General features: G+C 47.8%; 1 protein-coding gene across 3 annotated transcripts in view; it reads left to right on the top strand.

Moving 5' to 3' along the window:
• The first annotated feature begins 4,545 nt into the window (after window positions 1-4,545).
• The window catches only part of PFKP (phosphofructokinase, platelet), a 238,214-nt gene continuing 219,539 nt past the window's right edge, over window positions 4,546-23,220 (top strand). The window contains exons 1-2 of one of the 3 annotated variants that reach the window (XM_049705461.1): window positions 4,546-4,814; window positions 18,782-18,855. Coding sequence is in view for 1 of the 3 variants with exons in the window: in XM_049705462.1 (XP_049561419.1) it covers window positions 4,700-4,814; window positions 18,782-18,855 (189 nt within the window). In the remaining 2 variants the exon portion in view is untranslated. Of the gene's footprint in view, window positions 4,815-18,781; window positions 18,856-19,676; window positions 20,410-23,220 lie in introns of those variants that run through there. The other 2 variants (XM_049705462.1, XM_049705463.1) reach the window with 2 other exon arrangements.

Here is a 23,220-nt window from a genome sequence, read left to right as displayed (position 1 = left end):
CTATGCTGGTGAAAGGTCTTATAGACAAAAGAATGGTCTGCTCCTAAACAGGATCAAAGGACCACGTAATCAGTGGAGACAGCGGGATGCTTTAAGAGCATCATATGGGAGGGGAGGGGTGTTCCCCCCAGACTCAGGACTAAGACCCCAGCGCTTCCCCGGGAATGGGCCCCCGGTCCCCATCTGGCCTGGGGTCAGCTTGGGCTCTAAGATAAGACAAGGTCCCAATGGTGAACGGTGAGCAGCCAGAGGGAGGCTGCACGGGAGGACTCAGCTTTCCGCCGCTTGGACCTGTGACCAGGCTCCATCCTCTGTCCTCGGCTGTGGCCTGGTCAGTCACCAGACTCATGAGTTCCCTAAACTGTATGCTACATTCAGGGGGTTGTGTGTGTGTATATGTGCACATTCGGGTAGAGGAAGACATCTGTGTCTTATATGGGAATCTTAGAAGTTTTACACCCAAAAACGTTCAAAACTCGGGCTACATGCTGGCATTGCCAATCACACGCGCATGGTCCATGTGTGCCCGTCTGCGAATTGCAAAAGCACTGTTGTTTGTAGCTTTGGTTTCGGATATTTCAGCATGTTTGCCCTTGAATGCTGGCCATGAAGCACTTTGATTCTGATACAGAAGTAATGGAGCTTTGAGAACTTGTCATCAAATTCAAATTCAAACATGTAAATACCATCAGGGACACAGGACTCTGTATAGACCATATGCAAATTGGTATTCAGATTTAGCATCTCACAACTAAAACATAGAATGAACATATTTAACCTGAATGTATGTACTAGTCAGGCTCTTGCAAAGAAGCAGAATCAGTGATATATAGATAGATAGATAGATAGATAGATATAGATCTATCTATCTATCTATCTATCTATATATATATATACACATGGGGAGAGAGAAAGAGGACAAATTCACCCTTCCTCAGGCCCTCAGCAGGCCGGCTGAGCCTCACACCTCCATGTCAGGGAGGGGATCTGCTTCACTCAATTCACTGATTCAAATGTTAATCTCATTGGAAACATCCTCACCATCCCATCCAGAGACAATGTTTTGCCAGCTATCTGGGCACCCGTGATCCAGCCTAGTTGACACATAAAATTAACCATCACATGGCACACTGCTAAAATCATCATAATTTCCTTTCCTAACTGGGAAATTCCTGTATAACTCATTTTTCAACAGACAGTCCTCTCTCCTATCCTCTGTCTTCTGAAATAACCACAATTACGGAAGTTCCTCTGAAAGAGCAGGTCAGTTTCTTCTGCCTTATCAGCACCTGTGCTCTCCTGTTACGAGAGAAGTGTTGGAATTTTGAGGAAGTCTCCGTTAATCAACTTTCACCAACACAGGAGAAGGAAATAGTTGTGCTGTGAGAGGGTCCAGTGCACATCACCGATGACATTTCCTGGAGGGGTTAAAACTTTTAATGGCCACCTACTTTGCAGAAATAATGAGACGGGCTTTCTTTCCATTCTTTTTGGAAAGTGTTTAAATATTGACTTTAATTGGTTCAGGACAACATGATTCTGCGTCAAGGTCTTGGAGGGCATCCAACTTTTTAATATATAATTTAAAGTGTAGCTGCTAGATATAAAGCAGAATTATTTCTCAGTTTGGACAAAGACACTGAAAGACAACTGGCGGATGGGGGGAGTTGAAGGCGGCGTTTCCTTGTTTAGCAAGTGGTTGCATTTGTTCTTGGGCTTTGTAAAGTCTAGGGAAGAAGGACAGCGAAGATGAGGCACCAGGAAAAGGGAAGATGGTTATGGAGCTGTGGTTGTAGATTAGCTCAAAGTCAGCTCAGGGCTTGGGACGGAAGGAAACTGCCAAGATGAGGGATCAGATGAGACTTTGGACCCTGGCGGATACCTTGTTGCAGCTTCTGAGACAAGGAGCAGAGCGTCCAGCAAAGCCCTGGGACGATATTCCTGTGATGTAAATGGGTGCTCATATAAGCCACAAAAGCTCGGGGTAATTTTTTAGGCAGCAATGGAGAACTAAGGCACGTGGCATGTCCTGCTGGAGGTAAGCTGTACCCTCCACATGCCTTGCAATTCTCCCTCTTGTATCAGAGAAGCCTCTTCTAAGGCCAAAGTTAAAACAAACAAACAAACAACCCCACCACCAGTTGAAGAACTACTAAAATACATGTACTGCAAAAGAAAAAGAAGGGAGAGATGGCCACGTCTTTCCATAGCTGCTGCAGCCATCTGTATTTTACACCCTGATAGACTGAGCGATGGGTCAGAGCTCATGGGCCTAACTGGAAAGAATAAGGAATTACCTGTCTGAACCACAATGCCACCTCAGCTTTTGCAAAACAGACATAACCGTGGCGGTCTGACAACTCTAAATTTTATTGTTTTTAATGAAGTATAATATTTTATTCCAAAAACAATACTTGTTCATTGGAGAAAAAGACAATACCTATAATAATAAGAAGAAAGGAAATTAAAATATCTAAATTTATTTACATCTTAATTTATGCGCACATGCGCGCGCACACACACACACACAGGTTCAAGGTATTTCTGACCCTGCTTCTTCATTTATTAATATATCCTGAATATACTTCCATGCAAATGGATATTTATCTTCATAACCATACCAGCAATAGAAAACTACTCATATATTTGTATCAAAATTTACTTAACCCATTATTTGGACTCTTAGTTTGTATCTATTGTTTTCCATATGACAGACAACTCGATGACAAATGGCCAATCCTCTAAATTACAAAAATATCAATTTTATAAGAAGATAAAGGCCTTTTGGCTAAAATAAAATTCAATGTGCACCAACTTTGGAAAGTGTAGAATGCCCTAGAAAGGGATGGATGATTCTACAGCACAAATCCTGGGCCGGGGACACCTCTAGGCGGAGCTGCACAGCCTGGCGCCACTCTCCTGCACCGGGAGAGTGAAGGGCACCCTGGGGACACCTTCAAGATGCCCAGTATCTTCTCAGCATCACTCGCTCAGGCTCAACCCGTTAGAACAGGTGCTCTCAGGTTCTGCAGTCATCAGAATGCGTTGGAACTTGTTAAAAATACACCTTTTCTGGCAGCACTCCCAGAAACTGGACTTCCGTGGTTCTGGTGGAGAGGGAAAAACCAGGCCAGGCGATTCAGATGACCACGGGTGTTTAGAAGTTGCTCCATTACCTCCGGCCCAGGGCAGAGATCAGATCTCTGGCCTTGTCCACAACAGGTATTTGTTCATCTATTGCAATACATTTTTGATGCTCAGAGGGATGAACAGGAGGATAAGGCAAGAAAGAGCCCGGCTTAAGTGCGCGCACCCCTCCCCCTCCTCTGTCCAGGGTGGCCCGCAGTAAACAGCTGTCAGCCGACCACAGGCTGCTCCGGGTGGACGGGACAGCCTTGACTTAACCTATTTCCCCTCTGTATCCACCTGACGCACATCCGTCGCGCAGGTCGTAGGGGATACTGTGCCGTCCCCACCAGGAACTGCTGATGCGGCTGCTTATGAAACTCCTTCCTGGGGATGACCCTACCCCAAGCTCAGCGCTGTGTGCGCCGCAAGACTGCGCCCGAGGAAGCATCCGTCCGCACATCCGCGGCTGGAAACCAGCCTAGATTAAGCTCCCGGAAGAGTTGGCTTCTTGTTCATCCATCACCCAACGGACTGGACGTGAGCGCCTCAGTCCCGGAGCTCCCAGCGGAGCTGCGAGCATCTGGCTGGCGACACAGGACATCGCGGTTTCCTTCGCAAGCACTCGGGTCTTATCGCTCCGCCAGGACTTTCCTGCCCTTCTCCCGCCCCTTCCATTCTCAGCACCCGGCCTGGCGCCAGGGGTCGCCAGGGTCCCCGCGCGTCCTCTACGACCACGTTCCTTCTCCTCCTCATGCGGCCAGAGCCTCTCTGGGGACGGAACCGGCGCTTCGTCGTCGCCAGCCAGCGACGCCCACGTTCGCCCACCGACTGGAGGATCCGCTGGTGTGTCCTTCCTCCCTCACCTCAGGCCTGAGGAAAAGCTGGGGTGCCCGCGGCTCCGAATGCCGCCCCCAGAAGGAATCTTGCGGGAACGTGCGTGCGCCTGCGACGGTTCGGTCCCCCCAACTGCCGCGGGCCCGGCGCTCCCACCTGCGGCGCTCCGCACAACCTCCCCCCGCCCCGTTTACTGCGCTCCCCGCGCTTGATGCTGCCACGCTCCCACAACTACGGTGATCCAGCCCACCTGTAGCGCCCCGCCTTCCTCCTACTCCCCCCACCTGCTGCGCTCCCCAAAGATGCTACCACCTAGCTGCTGTGCTTTCCCCCGCCTGCCGCGCTTCCCCCTCTCGATGCTCCTCCCACCTTCGCTGCACACCCTCCTAGGGTGCTTTCCCCTCCCCCACCAGGGATGCTCCGCCCACCTGCGGTGATTTCCCCACCCACCTGCGGTGCTTCTCCTTCCCTCTGAGGTGCTTCCGGCTCGTAACGCTCCTCCCACCTGCGATGCAAGTGGTGCTCCCTCCAGGCCAAGCTCCCTGGCCCGCGCGGCTCCCTGAAAGCTGGCGCCCCCAGTCCCGCCTGCCCCGCCTACCCGCGCCCCTGAGCCCGCCCTTGGCCGCCCATTGGCGCGCGCCGCGCGGGCGGGGCCGGCGGTTCCAGTGGCGGCGGCGCGGGAGGGGCGCAGTGCCTGCTGAGCACCCTCCCGAGCGCGATCTCCGGCCTGCTCGCCATGGGCGACCACGACGTCTCCCCGAACCCCAAGGGCTCCTTCCGAAAGTTCCTGGAGCAACTCTCCGGGGCCGGCAAAGCCATAGGCGTGCTGACCAGCGGCGGGGATGCCCAAGGTGCGCCACCGCCTCCCCGGATCCCGGGCCGGAGGCGAAGGGAGGGGACTAGGGAGAAGGGATGTGGGGGTAACCGGGAGAAAGGATGGGGGTACCTGGGAGAAAGGATGGGGGTACCTGGGAGAAAGGATGGGGAGCAGGGACCAGAGAGAAAGGATGAGGCTCCAGGGAGAAGAGATGGGGGAAGCAAAGAAGAGAGGAGGAGAGCGGGTACCGGGGATAAGAGAAGGGTGGGGGAGAAGCCCCGCGCCCAGGAACCTCGGGGGTACCTTCCTGTGGCGGGAGCGGGTGCGGGCCGTGCAGCCTCAGAAGGAGTCACTGCGGAGTCGGTGGGGGGGCGGAGGGAGGGCTATGGCAGTAGGATCCCTTACCAGGAAGGTCAGTTTTCCACCTTCATGTTTATTTTTTAAATTGCGACTGGCTACGGGGCCGCCTGGACCGCGCTCGGTGGTCATTTCTCTTCCGAGTCGTAGGATGAAGCCGGACGCCCCTCCAAAGCTTGGCTACAGCGCGGCCACTTCCGATGCCGCGGCTCCCTCCCCAGCTCCGTCACCCACTCCCTACCCCCAATGTCTTGGAAAAATCCGCTGGGTCCCTGCGACGCGTCGGCAGCCTCGCGATCCCCGCGCCGCGCGGGCGGCGTCCCCGCTGCTGTCCGGCGGGACGCGGCGGGGGACGCACGGGGGTCCCTGCCCGGGGTTGCCCGGCGGCCCGGTACCACCTCGCGTTTCCGCTGGGAAATTTTAAAAACGGTTCTCCTCCGCTCTAATCTCTTGTCCCCTTCCGGCTCGTCACCAAACTGAAAGCTGAAACGGGTCACTGGGCCCTCCCCGCCAGCCTCCCCTGGATGGGAAGGAACAGGAAGCGGGGACTCCGGGGCGTCACCAGCCCCGCAAGTGCGGACTCCAGCAACCGCCCCCCACCCCCAAGCGTGGAAGCTGATTTCGGGGAGAAGGGGACCCAGGCTCGGTGCCCACGGACACACGGAGAGAATATTTCAATGTAAAGCGAGGGTGACACAGAACGTGCCCCGGGTCCCTAGCGCTGGGCGCACATGGGGACGCAGGGGTTCCCAGACGCTGGGGTTTCCTGATCCCGGTGAATACCTGGGTGGGGCGACTCAACCGCTAGAAAGTAGCAGGGCTGTGCTCAGGCGGCTGCGTCCTCGGAGCCCGAGGATCGCAGGCCGGAGACGCCTCTCGAGCTAGGTTTTGGTTTTTATTTTACCTTCTTCCTCCCGTCCCGGATGAGTTGAAAGGCCCTGATGCCTCATTTTCACCACACACGGTGCAGGGATGCTTAAGTGTTGGGCCCGGCGCCCTCGCCTGCCGCCCACCCTGCCCGTGACCTTCCCTTCGCCCTTGAGCCGGGCGGGGCCTGGGGGGGGTGCGGCAGGTGGGGCGCTAAGGCTGCAGACCCGCCCGCCGCGGGCGCGTAAGTGATGCCTGGCCAGTCACCGCCCGTGCGCCCCGCGCCCTCGACCCTGGGCACCCAGCCTGCGGTGGGCAGGAGACGTGGGGGTCCCCGGCACGTGGGTCCCTTGGAAGCCCCTCCCTGTCCTACTGAAGGTGGCGCTCGCGACATCAGTCACTGTCGAAACCCTACAAGCCTGCCTTTGCGTCAGCGCGAGGCAGGGCTGGTCTAATTTGGTATTCTAGTAAAGTGTGGCCCCTGGTATAAACATTGAAGAGAGAAAATGTTGTGATATAAACAAGGCTGGGGTTGAGGAAGTGGCAGAGTGAAATAGATGACATCGCCCAAGTTACTTAAATGATGTGCCGATGGGGTCTGGCGGGGTCGGGGTGGGGCTGAGAGAGGCTTCCCTGTCAAAGGGCTTCAAAAGCACGTGCCTCTGGAGAAGTGGGCTAGCCCAAATTAGGAAGCATCTTGAGTGACTCTTACCCCGGTCTTGGAAAGAGAATAAATTGTTGGCACAGGAAGAGGAACTGGTCTCTTAACCCTCCAGGCTTCAAGGTCAGAGTTTCAAGGTCATTTTAGAATTAAGGTGCTCTGTCTGTTGAAAAAAATATAGGTCACTCTTTTGAGTTCCTGTCCAAAAGTCTTCTCAACTACCTGGTAGCTGGTGCAAAGGCAACTGAGGTAATGATGCAATAGACAGAACCAGCATTTTTTCTGCTACTGATACTTACCTGCTACTTATCTCTGCAGCTTGCGAGCAGTTATGAATAATAGAGGTCAGTAAGTCCACATCTCTTCTTGTCAGTGGAAAAGATACTTTGAGAATCAAAATTATATGAGAATGTGGCTTGGTCAGTGTATTGTCAGGTTGATGGGAGATCGCCTAATGCTCTGAACTGACACATCTGGGCCGTCCCTGGAGAGCCGACCATGGCCGGGCATCTGGGCATTTTCCCTCAGGCAGAGCTGAGGCTGTAGTCTCCAGTTCTTCTTGGACTTCATGCCAAGAGCCACCTCCTCTTTTGATCCTACCTGAGACCTGACTGAACAGTTGAATGCATTTCTTTCCAAGAAAGTTCACCTTAAGATGTGCACCCAGGGGCCAGTCTCGGCAGGCAGCAGCAGACTTACAGCCCCTTGGAGGAGGTTATTCCTAGAGATGCTGTCATTTATACCCATATCCTTTTACCGTCTTATCTTGACTCTAAATGGTATCAGTGCTTGATTTTCCCTGGGATAAGAGAGTTTTGCTCACAGCTAATAAAGACCAAGGAGAATAATCACAAGTCTTAATTTCAGCATAGTTTTCTAATCAGATGTGAAATTACGGTAAAATTTCATGTTGAGATGACTATAGCTTCTAGTTATTGAGCTCACTTGATGTTCTAGGAGCTTTATTGTTCTTATCTCCAGGCCTGATTACCTGGCTCCAAGACACACACATCTTCATTTCAGAGGTGACGAGAGAGGCTCAAGGGGAGAGAAGTAATCTCATTAAGGTGGCAGGCTCATAGGTGGCCCATGGTAGGATTTAAATGAAATTCTGTGAGGTCTCAACCCCAAACACTTTCCAGTAAGCCCTGCTTTTACAGTTGTAACAACTAATTAATACTCAGAGGAGCAAAGCCTGGTTTGCTCAAAATTATGCAGATGATGTTTTTTCGCAACACCAGAACTTTATTTGGTAAGGCGGGTGGCATTTTCTTTCCATTTTTCAGATTAAAAAAATCAAGAAGTATTTAAATAATTTGCCCCAAATCAAATATTTTTTTTATCAAATTAGAGACAAAAACCTTAAAATTTTTTAAAAACTCAAGTGGAATTTAAGATTGTGCTTTACAAATTACATTGGAAAACAGGACCACTGTGTGAAATTCCTCATACTAAAAATACATAAACTATTTAATTGGTATAAAATGCCTTAATGATTTCTTCACTAAGTTAATGAAGAGGTAAATTATAATCATCTAAAATAAGGAACCTAAAATTTCAGATAGATATTTAAACATGAGACAATAGCTACCCTACTTACTAGTCAAAAGAAATGGAAAATATTACATAGATTATACAGATGATTTTTACACAGTTTTGATAACAGAAAACGCGTTTGTACAGTAAGAGCATTGGGGTGGCTAAATTGATGTAACACCTGATACCAAAGTGATGAAATGCTTGTTTTCCAGTGGAATTTGTATAATATGATTATTGAACAAAATGAAAATCCCCCAGCTATATTCCTGAATCCCCCAGCCCTGGCCATTAGGGAAGACTATTTCTAAGACTAATTATTGTTTTTTTCATTCTTTGGGTTGCTTCCATTGTCACAAGGAATGTCTGCAAGTTTAAATTGATTTTCACTTTAACTAAAAATAAGTTCCAGGTCACTGGACAGACTTACCATGACTAGGTATCCACCCCCAAGCAACACTATGTCATACGCCAAAAATGACTCATTGCCTTAGACACAAATTGAGGGCTTCTGGAGGGCCTGGTGCAGCTGAGAATGCACAGAAATGGACCCAGAGGGTAGACTGAACAGGAAAGCTGAGTCCTGTTTGGCCTGTGGCAAAGTAAGCATGAAGACATTGTTTGCAGAAAGCTCATATAGATGGAGTCTGTATAAGCCTTTCCGCTAATAGGAAGAATTAGCCATAGAAAAGAATGAAATAATGCCATTTGCAGCAACATGGATGGACCTAGAGAGTATCATACTAAGTACAGTCAGACAGAAAAAGATAAATATCATATGATATCACTCATATGTGGAATTAATTTTTTTTTAAAAATGACATAAATAAACTTATTTGCAACACAGAAATAGACTCAGATTTAGAAAACAAACTTATGGTGACCAAAGGGGAAACGTGGAGGCGGGGGGAGGGATAAATTAGGAGTTTGGGATTAACACACTACTATATATAAAATAGAGAACCAACAGGAACCTGCTGTATAGCACAGGGAACTCTACTCAATACTCTGTAATAACCTAGATGGGAAAAAGAATCTGAAAAAGAATGGATATATGTATATGTATAACTGATACACTTTTCTGTACACCTGAAACTAACACAACATTGTAAATCAACTATACTCCAATAAAATTAAAAAAAAAAGAGTGACTAACATCGAGTGAACATTTGCTTAGCAGTAGGCACTAATGCTTCCACACAGTGGCTCATCTGCTTCACGCACGAGCAAGTGAGCTTTGAGATGAACTGGCCAGGCTACGGGCTGCAGTGAGAAGGGGTGGCCCAGGACATATGTCCATTCACCAGGGTGTGCCTCAGAACAGTACGGGGCACTCGGCAGGTACCCAGATGTTTGCTGAATGTCTCCCTCCTGGGATCTCACCGAGTGTGGACCACTTCCTTCTGCGAAATGGTGGGCGACTAGATGTTCTGGCTGTCTTTTCTCATGAAGTCTTTTTTTTTAATATGCTTTATAAAAATTAATTAACTTATTATTTACTTTTGGTTGAATTGGGTCTTTGTTGCTGTGCGTGGGCTTTCTCTAGTTGCAGCGAGCGGGGGCTACTCTTCGTTACGGTGCGCGGGCTTCTCATTGCAGTGGCTTCTCTTGTTGTGGAGCACAGGCTCTAAGCGCATGGGCTTCAATGGTTGTGGCGCTCGGGCTTTGTTGTTCCGCGGCATGTGGGATCTTCCCGGACCAGGGCTCGAACCCGTGTCCCCTGCATTGGCAGGTGGGTTTTTAACCACTGTGCCACCAGGGAAGCTCTCTCATGAAGTCATTTTAATGAATTAAACCTTCACTAATCAAAAGCACTCTTTTTTTTTTTTTTTTGGCTCTGCCGAGTGGCTTGCAGGATCTCAGTTCCCCGAGCAGGGATTGAACCCGGGCCAGGGCAGTGAAAGCCTGGAATCCTAACCACTAGGCCACCAGGGAACTCCCACACAAAAGCACTCTTTTATCTGCAGAGCTGTATCTGGGAACAACTAATGTCTCAAGATAAGAACTTAAAAACCATCCTCAGAAATGTGAAGTACTAGTCAACCAGAGCTGGGTGCTGGTTGGTTCTCCCCTGAACACGTGTTTCTTGAACACAGCATCTGGGCCCTGCTTGGGTGGGTTCCTTCCATGCCCACCCAAAACTTTGAGGGCCTGAGAGCCCAGTAAGATGAGAACAGTGGGCATCTCACCTCACACAGCTCTGGGGCCCTTCCTGCCCTGGCTCTGAGCGCTTACATTCTGTAATGGGAACTTTCCCACTGACAATGTAATCATTAATTTAGCAAAAATTATTGGGTCCAGGAGGCCGTGCACTAGAATGTTAGTGTTCACCCCATGGGTACCGTGGAAAATCCATGCAATTGCACCCTTTTCTAGGAGTGCAAATAGCGTTGTGTGACACACTTAGATGACCTTTAGAAACTAGATATTTTGTCATCTTTCCAAAAAAGCATGTTTTCCCCCTCGGTTCCAGAAAACTGAAAGCTTTGATACAGGACTCAAACCTTTTATCCGGGAGAATTGGGGCTGTGTGAACACGGATCTGATGGGGTGCCAGGAGCAGTTACAGTAGAAATATGGGGATAGGGTAGTGACATGTTACAGGCAGACATAAGGGCACAGATGTATACCCGCCGTGACTGCAATCATGTTGGAAGGTGTCTTTGCGTAAAGAACAGATGGCTTTATGTTAAGAAAAGAGCGGAGTCACCTTTTCGAGTTATTCTTTGCAGCGAGCTCTGTATGGTGGTGTATTTTATTTGTGAGAAAGCATCTTCCGGGGCCCCAGTTTCCTCCCACCCTCTCTTCCACACGTCTTCACCACCACACGCTTAGGGTGTTGGGAATCACAGACGTTGTGCTGTCAGGACAAGAGGCAGCATAGTGTGTGGCCGAGCGGCATCCTGAGCATGAAGGGACTTCCTTACAGGGTCTGGCTCTGCTCTCCAGTCCTGGTGGGACAGGGCCAGCGATTGTTGGTTTGCAACACGAAGTGGAATCACACAATCCCTGTCTTCTCCCCCCTCTTTTTTTCTCCCCTTCCCCTTCCCCCCCTTCCCCTGCCCCTAAGACAACCTTGAGTCTCAAGCAGGACCTGCTGGAGAGAAAAGGCAGCACTGCTCAGGCCCAGGGAGGCCCCGCTGCCCCCGAGGGCCCTCAGCTTCCTTCTTTATCCTGGATGCAGACAGCTGCCTGAGGATCTGGCTGAGATGTAGGTTCTAATTCTGTGGGTCCAGGGAAGGCCTGACAGTCACACCCGCAGCGACGGGTCCCTGTGGTCGGCCGAGGACCTCGCTGGAGTCCTGGGTCCAGGTGGCGGTTCAGACCATCTGATGTTTCCTGTGATGGTTTTATGGTGAGGATTCTGACGGGGAGATCAGTGAATGGAGGCCTCTTGTGTAAGGGTGTGAGCAAGTGGTCGGGCCAGGGTTCTTTTGATTACAAGTGTTGAAGGCTGGCCAGGGGGACCTCGAGCTGCCATCCCTCCTTATTTTTTCAGCTCTGGTTGAATATTCTCAGGCTTTGTTTTCTCTCTCGTTAAATCGTCCCCCAGATGAGTGACGGCCTCCTCGGCCTGCCTTAGGCTGACGGTGGAGCCCCTTCTCCCACGGACGGCCCCCCCACCTGCCATGGGAGGGGGAAGGAATGACCAGCAGGAAATAGCCAGGAGCAGGCAGGGCTGGGAGAGAGCGGCTGGGCCAGTGTGGGGGGCGGGGCCAGGGGGGGCCACGGGGAGGACTTTGGATTTACCTCGTGTGACCTGGAAGCCACCTGGGTGCCAGCTGCTTCTGATGAGGGCGGCTTTGTGGAGAGAGGAGGGGAGCGCTGTGGAGGGGGCCCCAGTGTCCTGAGGAGCCGGACTGGGCCGTGGAGGGTGAGCTGGGGGTGGGCTGTGTCAGTGGAGCCTCAGGCTGGAGCTGGTCCACGCAGCAGGAAGAAAGGCCGAGCGAGGAGCCCAGGTGGGGACAGGCAGGCTGGCAGAAGGACATTCTTGACACAATGTTCATACCAGTGAATAGTGGGAAAACCAGTGGAGAATCATCACAGGGAATGAGCTGCATTAGGATCCCGGATGGAATATGCATCGCTTCGCGCTGGTAGGTGTGGCAAGGTAGACATGCGTTGTTGGGGGTTAAAAGCAGGTTCAAGATGGAGAGAAATGGCAGAGATGAGGCTTACGTGTGATTGTGTAATTTTAAACTAGTCACCACGTTTGGAAATGTAACAGAAACAGGTGAAATTAATTTAAGCCTCTGTTTTATTCAGTCCAATGTTTCAACCCCTTGTCAATACAAAGGTGATTAATAAGCTGTTTCACATTCTTTTTTCCATCTTGAGCCTTTGAAATCCAGCGTGCGTCTGCCCCAGTGCGTGTTGGTGTGGTCGGTGGGGATCCCAGTGGATGGGGGTCTAGAGGGAGGGGTGTGTGAGGCGCTCAGGTTCAGACGGTCCCTCCTGCGTGTTCATGTCACAGTCAGGGGCCATGCAGGGGACCTCTGGCAGTGGTCTGGTGCCTGCAGTGGCCCTGGGCCTGCTGTGGTCCTCCTTCCCAGACGTCCAGATGGCCACTTGGCCAGCCTCCATCACCGTCTTCCATTCTCTCCCAAATGGCACGTCTCAAGGCGGCTGCTGCCCCTCTGCACACCCCCATGGCAACCCCCAGCCCTGCTCTGCTTTCCTTCTTTCTCCTCCACCTCTGGGTGAAATGTGTGTGTGTGTTGTGTGTTGTTTACCGGATGCAACAAGCCCCACCAGGGCCACGACCTTCCCCTCTTTTGTCACTGCATCGCCCGGCAGTGCCAGCAGAGAAGAGACACCCCATCCGTGTGTCCTGGATGGACGGATGGATGAATAAATGAATGATTGAACCCGCTCAGAGATTTATGTCACTGATATCTAAGACAAGACTCGGTGATTTGGACACTGCAGGATGATGAGAAACCCCCGGTTGGTAACTGACTCACAGGGGATCCAGCATCCCGACACTTTCTCCTGAGGACGTTTTTTCCCCTCCCACACCTGAATTATTAAACAAGGAAGCTTTATGGAGAACGTCAGTAGCAAGAGCAAGATAAGGTGAGCTTTAAGTTTGTTTTCTGACCTATGCTAACATCCTCGCTTTGGTACAAAGGTGAAAACTCCATATAGCCAGGGAGAAACCAGTAAGAGGATTAAGCACCAGATCTTATTTTTCAAAAGGGAATTTAAATATTGAAATTAGGCAGGGAGTGGTTATGGGCACTGAGAAATATGCAGGGGAAACAGCTCCACACGGTCATAAAGGGCTAAGTAAGGAGGTTTAATTAGACTCTTCAGACCACATAGGAAGTAAAACAAAGCCCTAGTTATTTTATTGGAATCAACACAGTCCTTGTTTTTAACAAATTACTTGAAGTTTAAATTTTATCAGAGGGACTTCCCTGGTGGCGCAGTGATTAAGAATCCGCCTGCGAGGACAGGAATAAAGACACAGACATAGAGCATGGACTTGAGGACACAGGGAGGGGTAAGGGTAAGCTGAGACGAAGTGAGAGAGTAGCATGGACATATATATACTACCAAATGTAGAATAGATAGCTAGTGGGAAGCAGCTGCATAGCACAGGGAGATCAGCTCAGTGCTTTGCGACCACCTAGAGGGGTGGGATAAGGAGGGTGGGAGGGAGACGCAAGAGTGAGGGGATATGGGGATATACATATGCATATAGCTGATTCACTTTGTTATACAGCAGAAACTAACACAAGAGTGTAAAGCAATTATACTCCAATAAAGATGTTAAAAAAAAAAGAATCCGCCTGCCAGTGCAGGGGACACAGGTTTGAGCCCTGGTCCAGGAAGATCCCACATGCCGTGGAACAACTAAGCCCGTGTGCCACAACTACTAAGCCTGCACTCTACAGCCTGTGAGCCACAACTACTGAGCCCGCCTGCCACAACTACTGAAGCCCATGCTCCACAACAAGAGAAGCCACTGCAATGAGAAGCCCGCGCACCGCAATGAAGAGTAGGCCCCGCTCACTGCAACTAGGGAAAGCCCGCCTGCAGCAATGAAGACCCAACACAGCCAAAAATAAATAAATAAATAAATTTAAATAAATAAACGTTACCAGAACAGAATCTCAGGAAACCTTTGGGTCCACGGCCTCCCTGACCTCAAGGAAGAAGTTATCTTAATGATTATCTTACGTGCATGATGCTTTAGTAAGAACCTATTTGAGAATATGTCACATCAAGAAAACAGTAAGTCTCTTCTTTCTAGCGCAACTAAAGTAATTTTCTCACATTTTCCACTTAGCTGCTCCTTGGTTCTTTCAAGATTTGTTTATTTTTGGTTCCCACAGCAAGTCTGCACATTCCCTGAGGACGAGGATTTTAATTTTTGCAAGTGATGAAGAGGATACTTTCCAAATACTAAGATTCTTTCTTGGTGGCAGGATGATGGTTTCCCATGGAAACAATTATGGAAGTTGTTTGAACTCCAGAGCCTGGCTGCCAAAACAAAACCAAAAACAAAAGGAAGGAACTCAACTATGTCTGAACGTTTATTGAAAACAGCAGCTGGAGTGCCCTGTGCTCTCTGTGGACAGTCCAGGACAGGACAGCATCCAACAGAACCAGAAAATCGGCACTGCTCACCCACAAGGCCCTCAGACCCCAAATCATATGTCTGAATCCCAGTTGCGTGTGTCAAAGAGGCTGTCGGTGAAAATTGGCCTTTCCTGTGTCCTTGGCTTCTGTCCCCTGGGCCCTTCCCTGAAGGCACCCACCTGTGGGCCCAGCACCAGATAGCAGCTCTGTCCTGTCCTTCCCAAATTCAAGTGGAGAGCCGGCCCCTCCCCAAACAATTACACAAGAACTGGGGCCCCATGGGCATTGTTTTCTCCAAGTTTCCTTCCTACTAGAGGGAATTATAACGGCTTTTAAGTTAAAATAAAAGGAAGAGTAGGGTTTACACTCCAGCTTTGCATTTTACAAGTTTTGTTCCCTCGGCTGTTAATTTATCCACTTAGAGCCCGACTTCCTCATCTCTCAGGAGGACCCAGGCCCCGCAGGCTTTCTGGGAGCATCAGCTCAGGTGCTCAGAGCACTCAGCACTGGTTACCCTGGTTACCACTGAGCTGTTACCACAGCTCCTCTCAGGCCCCAATCAGAAGGCGGCCAGCTCCGGGCTGCACGGGAAAGGCAGCAGGTGTAGCCAAGTTACCTTAACGACCCTGGTATAAAAGCCTTGGGGGGTTGGCGGTGAGGCTTAGACGCGCGGAGCCTCCTCTCCGGGGAACTTGGGAGAAGTACGGTGCTCAGGACCCTCTCTGACCTGGGACCCCACCCCACCCCCACCCCAGGCCTGCTGCGGGCTGAGGGGGGACCAGCCCCGAGGGGACGACCCGCTTTCCCAGGTGAGTCCAGCTCAACCCCATGGGGCAGGGGAGGAGTTCAGGCCCCAGGCCTGCTGTGAAGGTGGTCAGAACTTTCAGGCAGGGGTCACCCTGGGCATGTTTTTCTTCCACACGGGGACCCCTGGGGTCACCTCTGGATAGTGTCCCACTTGTCGTTCCTTCTGCCATTTTTTCTCCACTTGCACTTTCTAAAATCCCCCAACTCCTCTTTATTCATGCCTTTATGAAAGCGTCCCCATCCCCCACCCGCCAGAAATGAGGTCTTCAGAAGCACGTGGGGGAGGGCGGGGGCCAGGGAGCCGGCGTTAACCCGTGCGCTTGCGTCCTGGTGATGGAGGGTTGGTAGGGCTCCAGCGTTTGGTGGTCAGTCTCTCGATTCCGGGGCCACAGAATAAAGTCCTAGAATCGCGGGGTCTGTGGGAAGGGGCCGAGAGGAGCTCGTTTATCCGTTCGGTTCAGGCCTGAGAGCTGAGGCTGCCTGCATGAGGTGCAGGTGTGTCGCCCAGGTGGGTGTAGTGAAGACCGGTGAGGAAAGGCCGGTGGGGAAGCCTTCCTGGAGGTGCAGGAGCCCCGTCCCTCCTGGAGGTTGAGCGAGGGCCCCTCCGGGACGTGGTGGCAGTTCTGGGGGAGCTGCAGTCCTGACGTGTAGATGGGGCATCCAGGTGGGACTGAGCAGGTAGGAAGAGCCCGGGGGGCTGGAGATCTCACCTGAAGAGCTTGGTTTTATGAGCACAGGCCCTGGGGAATCCAGGGAGGAACCTGGGCGTTTTTGAGTTTGAGAAAGAGAATGCTGATGCTACCATAGAAAACATCTCAAAAAAGTGTGTGAGATTACAGCTAGCACAAGGGGAGTGTGTCTACAGGGTGTATGCACTGCGCTCCAAAGGGGCGGGCATGGGAAAGCAAGACACGGCCTCATCTGTGTTTGTTTTTTTAACCGTGTTTTTCAGAGTTTTAGATTTTAGAGCAAAACTGAGGCGAAGTTCCAGAGATTCCCCTCTATCTTCTGCCCCCACCCAGGCAGACCCACCCCCACCCCATCAACATCCCCACCAGATGGTGCATTTGTTATAACTGATGACCCTACATGGACACATCATCCTCACCCAGAGTCCATAGTTGATATTTTAGGGTTCACTCTTGGTGTTGCCCGTTCTATGGGTTTGGACAAATGTATAACGAGGTGTATCCATTATTATAACGTAATACAGAGCAGTTTCACTGCACTAAAAATCCTCTGTGCCCCACCTGTTCATCCCCCCCAACCCCCAACGACCACTGACTTTTTTTTTTTACTGTCTCCACAGCTTTGCCTTTTCCGACATATGTAATTTTTTTAATAAGAAGAATATATTTATAAATTACTTGTATCATAACAAAAGAGGAAAAGCTGCTTTACTCATTCTGGCCATAACGTGAATAATGTTAGAGGGAGATGGTGGATTCAGGGGAAGTTTGGGGAGGGAAATATCAGTTTTTTTTTTGTTTGTTTTTTTTTGTGGTATGCGGGCCCCTCACTGCTGTGGTCTCTCCCGTTGCGGAGCACAGGCTCCAGACACGAACGCTCAGCGGCCATGGCTCAGGGGCCCAGCCGCTCCGCGGCATGTGGGATCCTCCCGGACCGGGGCACGAACCCGCGTCCCCTACATCAGCAAGCAGACTCTCAACCACTGCACCACCAGGGAAGCCCGAAATATCAGTTTTATGGGCAAGGAGCTGTGGAGGGTATCAGGAGTATCCAGCTTGCACGAGAGTGAAAAGTTTTGCTAATCTGAGTGAGAGAATACAGGAAACGGAGGAGAAGATGACGCAGGTGAAATGATTTATTGCATCTTGAAATGCTGAGTTTGAGGTTATGAGAGACAGCCAGCAATGAATCAGTAGGTCATTAAAATCCTTCGTGTAATAAACTAGGTTTGAACGTGAAGTGGTGAGACTACCAAATACATAATGTCTACCTGTGCGTAGATGTTAGATATACATTTAACATGGATTTATTTCCAGCTTTTCCGGCTCTGTGAACACTGTAGCCTTGCAAAATTGTCACCTTTCAGAGGCAACGATCTCATTCCAGATTTCCAAACTGGCTCAATGTAATTTGTAAATTTGTAGCCATCCTCTGAGCAGGTTTACCATCCAAATACATACAAATTTAATCTCCTTGTCTGTGGAGTATATTCCCTGGGACCCAAGGTGCCTTCATTTGTTTATTTACTTACCAGAAGTACCACTTACTGTATGGTCCATGTTCTCCAACACCTTTAGTCCTGAAGTTTGTTCCCAAAATTTAAATTTACGAAGGAGGCAGATTGGAACTATTGGCCCAGGAGCAGTTAGGCTGGATGCCCAGGTGCTGCATATTCTGAGGCTCAGGGCTGCATCCCTAATGAGAGGAATGATCCTCCCTTCTCACTGCTCTCCTGATGATATGATGATATCATATCAGCTGATATGATGATACAGGGTTTTACAGATGTGAAATCCTGACCTGTTCATGTAGGTCTAGACTTATGGTCCATCGCACAGTTGGCTGCCCCAAAATGGGGCTTCAGTGGAAAGCAAAATGGGGTGTGGCTGTTTTATACAAGGATACATTGCACTTTTAACTTCCTTCAAGGCCCTCTGGGGAAGTGTGGAAAATGGCCTAGATTTATCTTGATTAGGTATTATTTATAGTATACTGGTTTAATTGGATCTTTCTTTTAATAAAATTGCATGATTTATATTTAAGGCTACTGACTAAATTACTTTCTTTTACACTAGTAGCTGGTAATAATTTTTCATCTCCTCCCCAGACCAATGGCCTTTTCAGGCCTATTTTCTTTGAAATTGGCTACCTATAAACAAACATCTCTCCTGTGTGTTGTTTTGCAATTGGATGGAATCAACCTACGAATTCACACCAAATTGAGGTCGCTCATATTCTGAGTGTGTTTACAGCGATGTTCTAAACCAACAGTGCTCCAGGCTCTGTTCATCTGTGGACTAGGCCACAACATGCTGGCCCCTGCCTTGTACTTTTTTCTCTTCTCCCTGCACTAATCCTGGAGGTTTGTGTTGTGACCACTTTTCATAGGGGCCGTCCGAGAGGTTACATGGTTTTCCCACCATCACAGCTAGTTAAATGGCATCACTAGATTCTCCCCAGCCTCCTCAGTAACTACTGTCCCTATTCCTTTGCAGGTATGAATGCTGCTGTCCGAGCTGTCGTGCGCATGGGAATATACGTGGGGGCCAAAGTGTACTTTATCTACGAGGTCAGTGTCACGTCCCCTTCCCGCTTTCTCTGACTCTCAGGAATCGCTGCCTCGTACTCACTTGGGGGCCTCACGCTTGCCTGGGGCTGCTGACTGCAGGCAAGAGGCAGCAGGTGACGGGCAAACTTGGGTACCAATAGGGGAGCCCAGGTACCAGGAGAGGTTACACCCCCGGTCTAGATGCACGTCTGTGAGATTTGTATTAGGGAACAAGGGGAGAAAGGTGATGAAACGGGGCTCAAAATGCCATTTTGATATCCACCTAGTGTTCTTGTAGGATTAATGATATCAAACTGTTGTATTTATTTGCAGTTCTCATTCCTTACAGAAGTGATATGGTCACTAAAAATGGGACCTGAATTTGAATAAACATTAAGCTGAATGGGGGGGAGAGTGGCTACTTTGGGCTTTTCATCATTAATGTAAAACCCAGACCACCTCCCTAGTATCTCTTTATGCCTTAACTTCAAAATGAAGCATCTGAAAGCAAACAGATGGCCCATTATCTCCTGCTTTTAAGGTCCTGGCAGCTTAGAAGTAAGTTGTGTTTGGAGGGAAGGCACCCATACAGCTTGGACCACATGATTTATTTCAAAAACTATTAGAAAAAATAACATATTTAGTTTTTAAATTTATAAAACAGAATAAAGCTTAAAAATGGAAATAAGAGAATGGCTTTTTTAATTGCTTAATTCTTCCAAAATCACTGTTAGTGTTTTATTCTGATTCTTCCCAGTGTAATACATGTGAAATACCGGAAGGAAATATATACATTATTAGCACCATAGCAAATGTATTTTGTATACTATGTTTTTTACCTGCCAGTATGTTACAACAATTTTGTATGTGTTAACGTACATTCCACAACTATCGCGTAAATGTCTGTGTAAAATTCCATCAACCTGATGTCTCATCATTTACCTGACCCCTCAGCTACTTGATCCTTGCATTCCTATGCCACCGGCAACATTTAGGTCACTGCCCATTTTTCAACTATCCTAACACAGCAAGCTCTAGGTTAATATTTGAAGCTCTTCTATGCTTTGTATCGTTGCTGTGATCCCAGGATACGGCATCTGCCGAGCTAAAAGCGGTGGTCGTCCTAACGGGTCTCAGTGTGTCTTGCCAAAGTGATTTCTTCGTTCCATCCCAGGCCCATGCCAGGCACACAGGTGGCACCAACCCTGCCAGTTCTGTGTGTGTGGCCCACCTTGCTGAGAGCTGGCCGGGGCTCCAGAGTCTGTTTACTGAGTCATTTTCTCTACTTGAGAAGTAACTGCTCACAGGTTTTGCTCGTTGGTCCAAATGACCATGTGTTTATCGTTTGCGGGAAAGATGTTTTTTCCTGGGCTTAGGTTTGCTTTTTATCTTTTTATTTATTTATTTTTATTCAAACAGAAAGTCACAAAAATTATAATCATCCTCTTCAGTTCACTCAGTCCCATGTAATTAATAATTATTTTTTCATGTTGATCTTTTAGCACTTTTATGAAATCATCTAATGGAAAACCATTAGAGTTCTGAAAAAACATATAAGATTTTTAGAAATTTCAGGTAATGTCTGAAACATTTATATTAACATATATTAACATATTTCCATAGAAATAACCCAAAGAAAGTTTAGTATTAGTTGTTCTTTTGTTTGTTTTTTTATACTGCAGTTTCTTATTAGTCATCAATTTTATACACATCAGTGTATACATGTCAATCCCAATCGCCAATTCAGCACACCACCATCCCCACCCCACTGCGGTTTTCCCCCCTTGGTGTCCATACATTCACTACATCTGTGTCTCAACTTCTGCCCAGCAAACCAGTTCATCTATACCATTTTTCTAGCTTCCACATACATGAGTTAATATACGATATTTGTTTTTCTCTTTCTGACTTCACTGTGTATGACAGTCTCTAGATCCACCACGTCTCAACAAATGACTCAATTTCGTTCCTTTTTATGGCTGAGTAATATTCCATTGTATATATGTACCACATCTTCTTTATTCATTTGTCTGTTGATGGGCATTTAGGTTGCTTCCATGACCTGGCTATTGTAAATAGTTCTGCAATGGAACGTTAGGGTGCATGTGTCTTTTTGAATTCTGGTTTTCTGTGGGTATATGCTCAGTAGTGGGATTGCTGGATCATATGGTAATTCTATTTTTAGTTTTTTAAGGAAACTCCGTACTGTTCTCCATAGTGACTGTATCAGTGCAAGAGGGTTCCCTTTTCTCCACACCCTCTCCAGCATTTGTTGTTTGTAGGTTTTCTGATGATGCCCATTCTAACTGGTGTGAGGAGAGACCTCATTGTACTTTTGATTTGCATTTCTCTAACAATTAGTGATGTTGAGCAGCTTTTCATGTGCTTCTTGGCCACCTGTATGTCTTTTTTGGAGAAATATCTATTAGGTCTCCTGCCCATTTTTGGATTGGGTTGTTTGTTTCTTTAATATTGAGCTGCATGAGCTGTTTATATATTTTGGAGATTAATCCTTTGTCCATTGACTCGTTTGCAAATATTTTCTCCCATTCTGAGGGTTGTCTTTTCGTCTTGTTTGTGGTTTCCTTTGCTGTGCAAAAGCTTTGAAGTGTCATTAGGTCCCATTAGTTTATTTTTGTTTTTATTTCCATTACTCCAGGAGGTGGATCAAAAAAGATCTTGCTGTGATTTATGTCAGAGTGTTCTGCCTGTGTTTTCCTCTAAGAGTTTTATAGTGTCCATTCTTACATTTAGGTCTCTAATCCATTTTGAGTTTATTTTTGTGTATGGTGTTAGGGAGTGTTGTAATTTCATTCTTTTACATGTAGCTGTCCAGTTTTCCCAGCACCACTTTTGAAGAGACTCTCTTTTCTCCATTTTATATCTTTGCCTCCTTTGTCATAGATTAGTTGACCATAGGTGCGTGGGTTTATTTCTGTGCATTAATTTTGTATCCTGCAACTTTACCAAATTCATTGATTAGCTCTAGTAGTTTTCTGGTGGCATTTTTAGGATTCTCTATGTATAGTATCATGTCATCTGCAAAGAGTGACGGCTTTACTTCTTCTTTTCTGATTTGGATTCCTTTTAGATCTTTTTCTAGAACTTCCAAAACTATGTTGAATAATAGTGGTGAGAGTGGACATCCTTGTCTCGTTTCTGATCTTAGAGGAAATGCTTTCAGGTTTTCACCACTGAGAATGATGTTTCCTGTGGGTTTGTCATATATGGCCTTAATTATGTTGAGGTAGGTTCCCTCTATGCCCACTTTCTGGAGAGTTTTTATCATAAATCGGTGTTGGATTTTGTCAAAAGCTTTTTCTGCATCTATTCAGATGATCATATGGTTTTTCTGCTTCAATTTGTTAATATGGTGTATCACATTGATTGATTTCCATATATTGACGAATCCTTGCATCCCTGGGATAAATCCCACTTGATCATGGTGTATGATCCTTTTAATGTGCTGTTGGTTTCTGTTTGCTAGTATTTTGTTGAGGATTTTTGCATCTATACTCATCAGTGATATTGGTCTGTAATTTTCTTTTTTTGTAGTATCTTTGTTTGGTTTTGGTATCAGGGTGATGGTGGCCTCATAGAATGAGTTTGGGAGTGTTCCTTCCTCTGCAATTTTTTGGAAGAGTTTGAGAAGGATAGGTGTTAGCTCCTCTCTAGATGTTTGATAGAAGTCACCTGTGAAGCCATCTGATCCTGGACTTTTGTTTGTTGGAAGATTTTTAAGCACAGTTCTAATTTCATTACTTATGATTGGTCTGTTCATATTTTCTGTTTCTTCCTGGTTCAGTCTTGGAAGGTTATACCTTTCTAAGAATTTGTCCATTTCGTCCAGGTTGTCCATTTTATTGGCATAGAGTTGCTTGTAGTAGTCTCTTAGGATGCTTTGTATTTCTGCGGTGTCTGTTGTAACTTCTCATTTTTCATCTCTTAATTTTATTGATTTGAGTCCTCTCCCTCTTTTTCCTGATGAGTCTGGCTAATGGTTTATCAATTTTGTTTATCTTCTCAAAGAACCAGCTTTTAGTTTTATTGATCTTTGCTGTTGTTTTCTTTGTTTCTATTTCATTTATTTCTGTTCTGATCTTTATGATTTCTTTCCTTCTACTAACTTTTGGTTTTGTTTGCTCTTCTTTCTCTAGTTCCTTTAGGTGTAAGGTTAGATTGTTTATTTGAGATTTTTCTTGTTTCTTGAGGTAGGCTTGTATAGCTATAAACTTCCCTCTTAGAGCTGCTTTTGCTGCATCCCATAGGTTTTGGATTGTCATGTTCTCATTGTCATTTGTCTCTAGGTAATTTTTGATTTCCTCTTTGATTTCTTCAGTGATCTCTTGGTTATTTAGTAACGTATTGTTTAGCCTCCATGTGTTT

The sequence above is a fragment of the Orcinus orca genome, chromosome 2, assembly GCF_937001465.1.
Source record: "Orcinus orca chromosome 2, mOrcOrc1.1, whole genome shotgun sequence".
Lineage (NCBI taxonomy): Eukaryota > Metazoa > Chordata > Mammalia > Artiodactyla > Delphinidae > Orcinus > Orcinus orca.
Note: the sequence above shows the minus strand (reverse complement) of the source record. Positions and strands in the feature narration are given on the sequence as shown.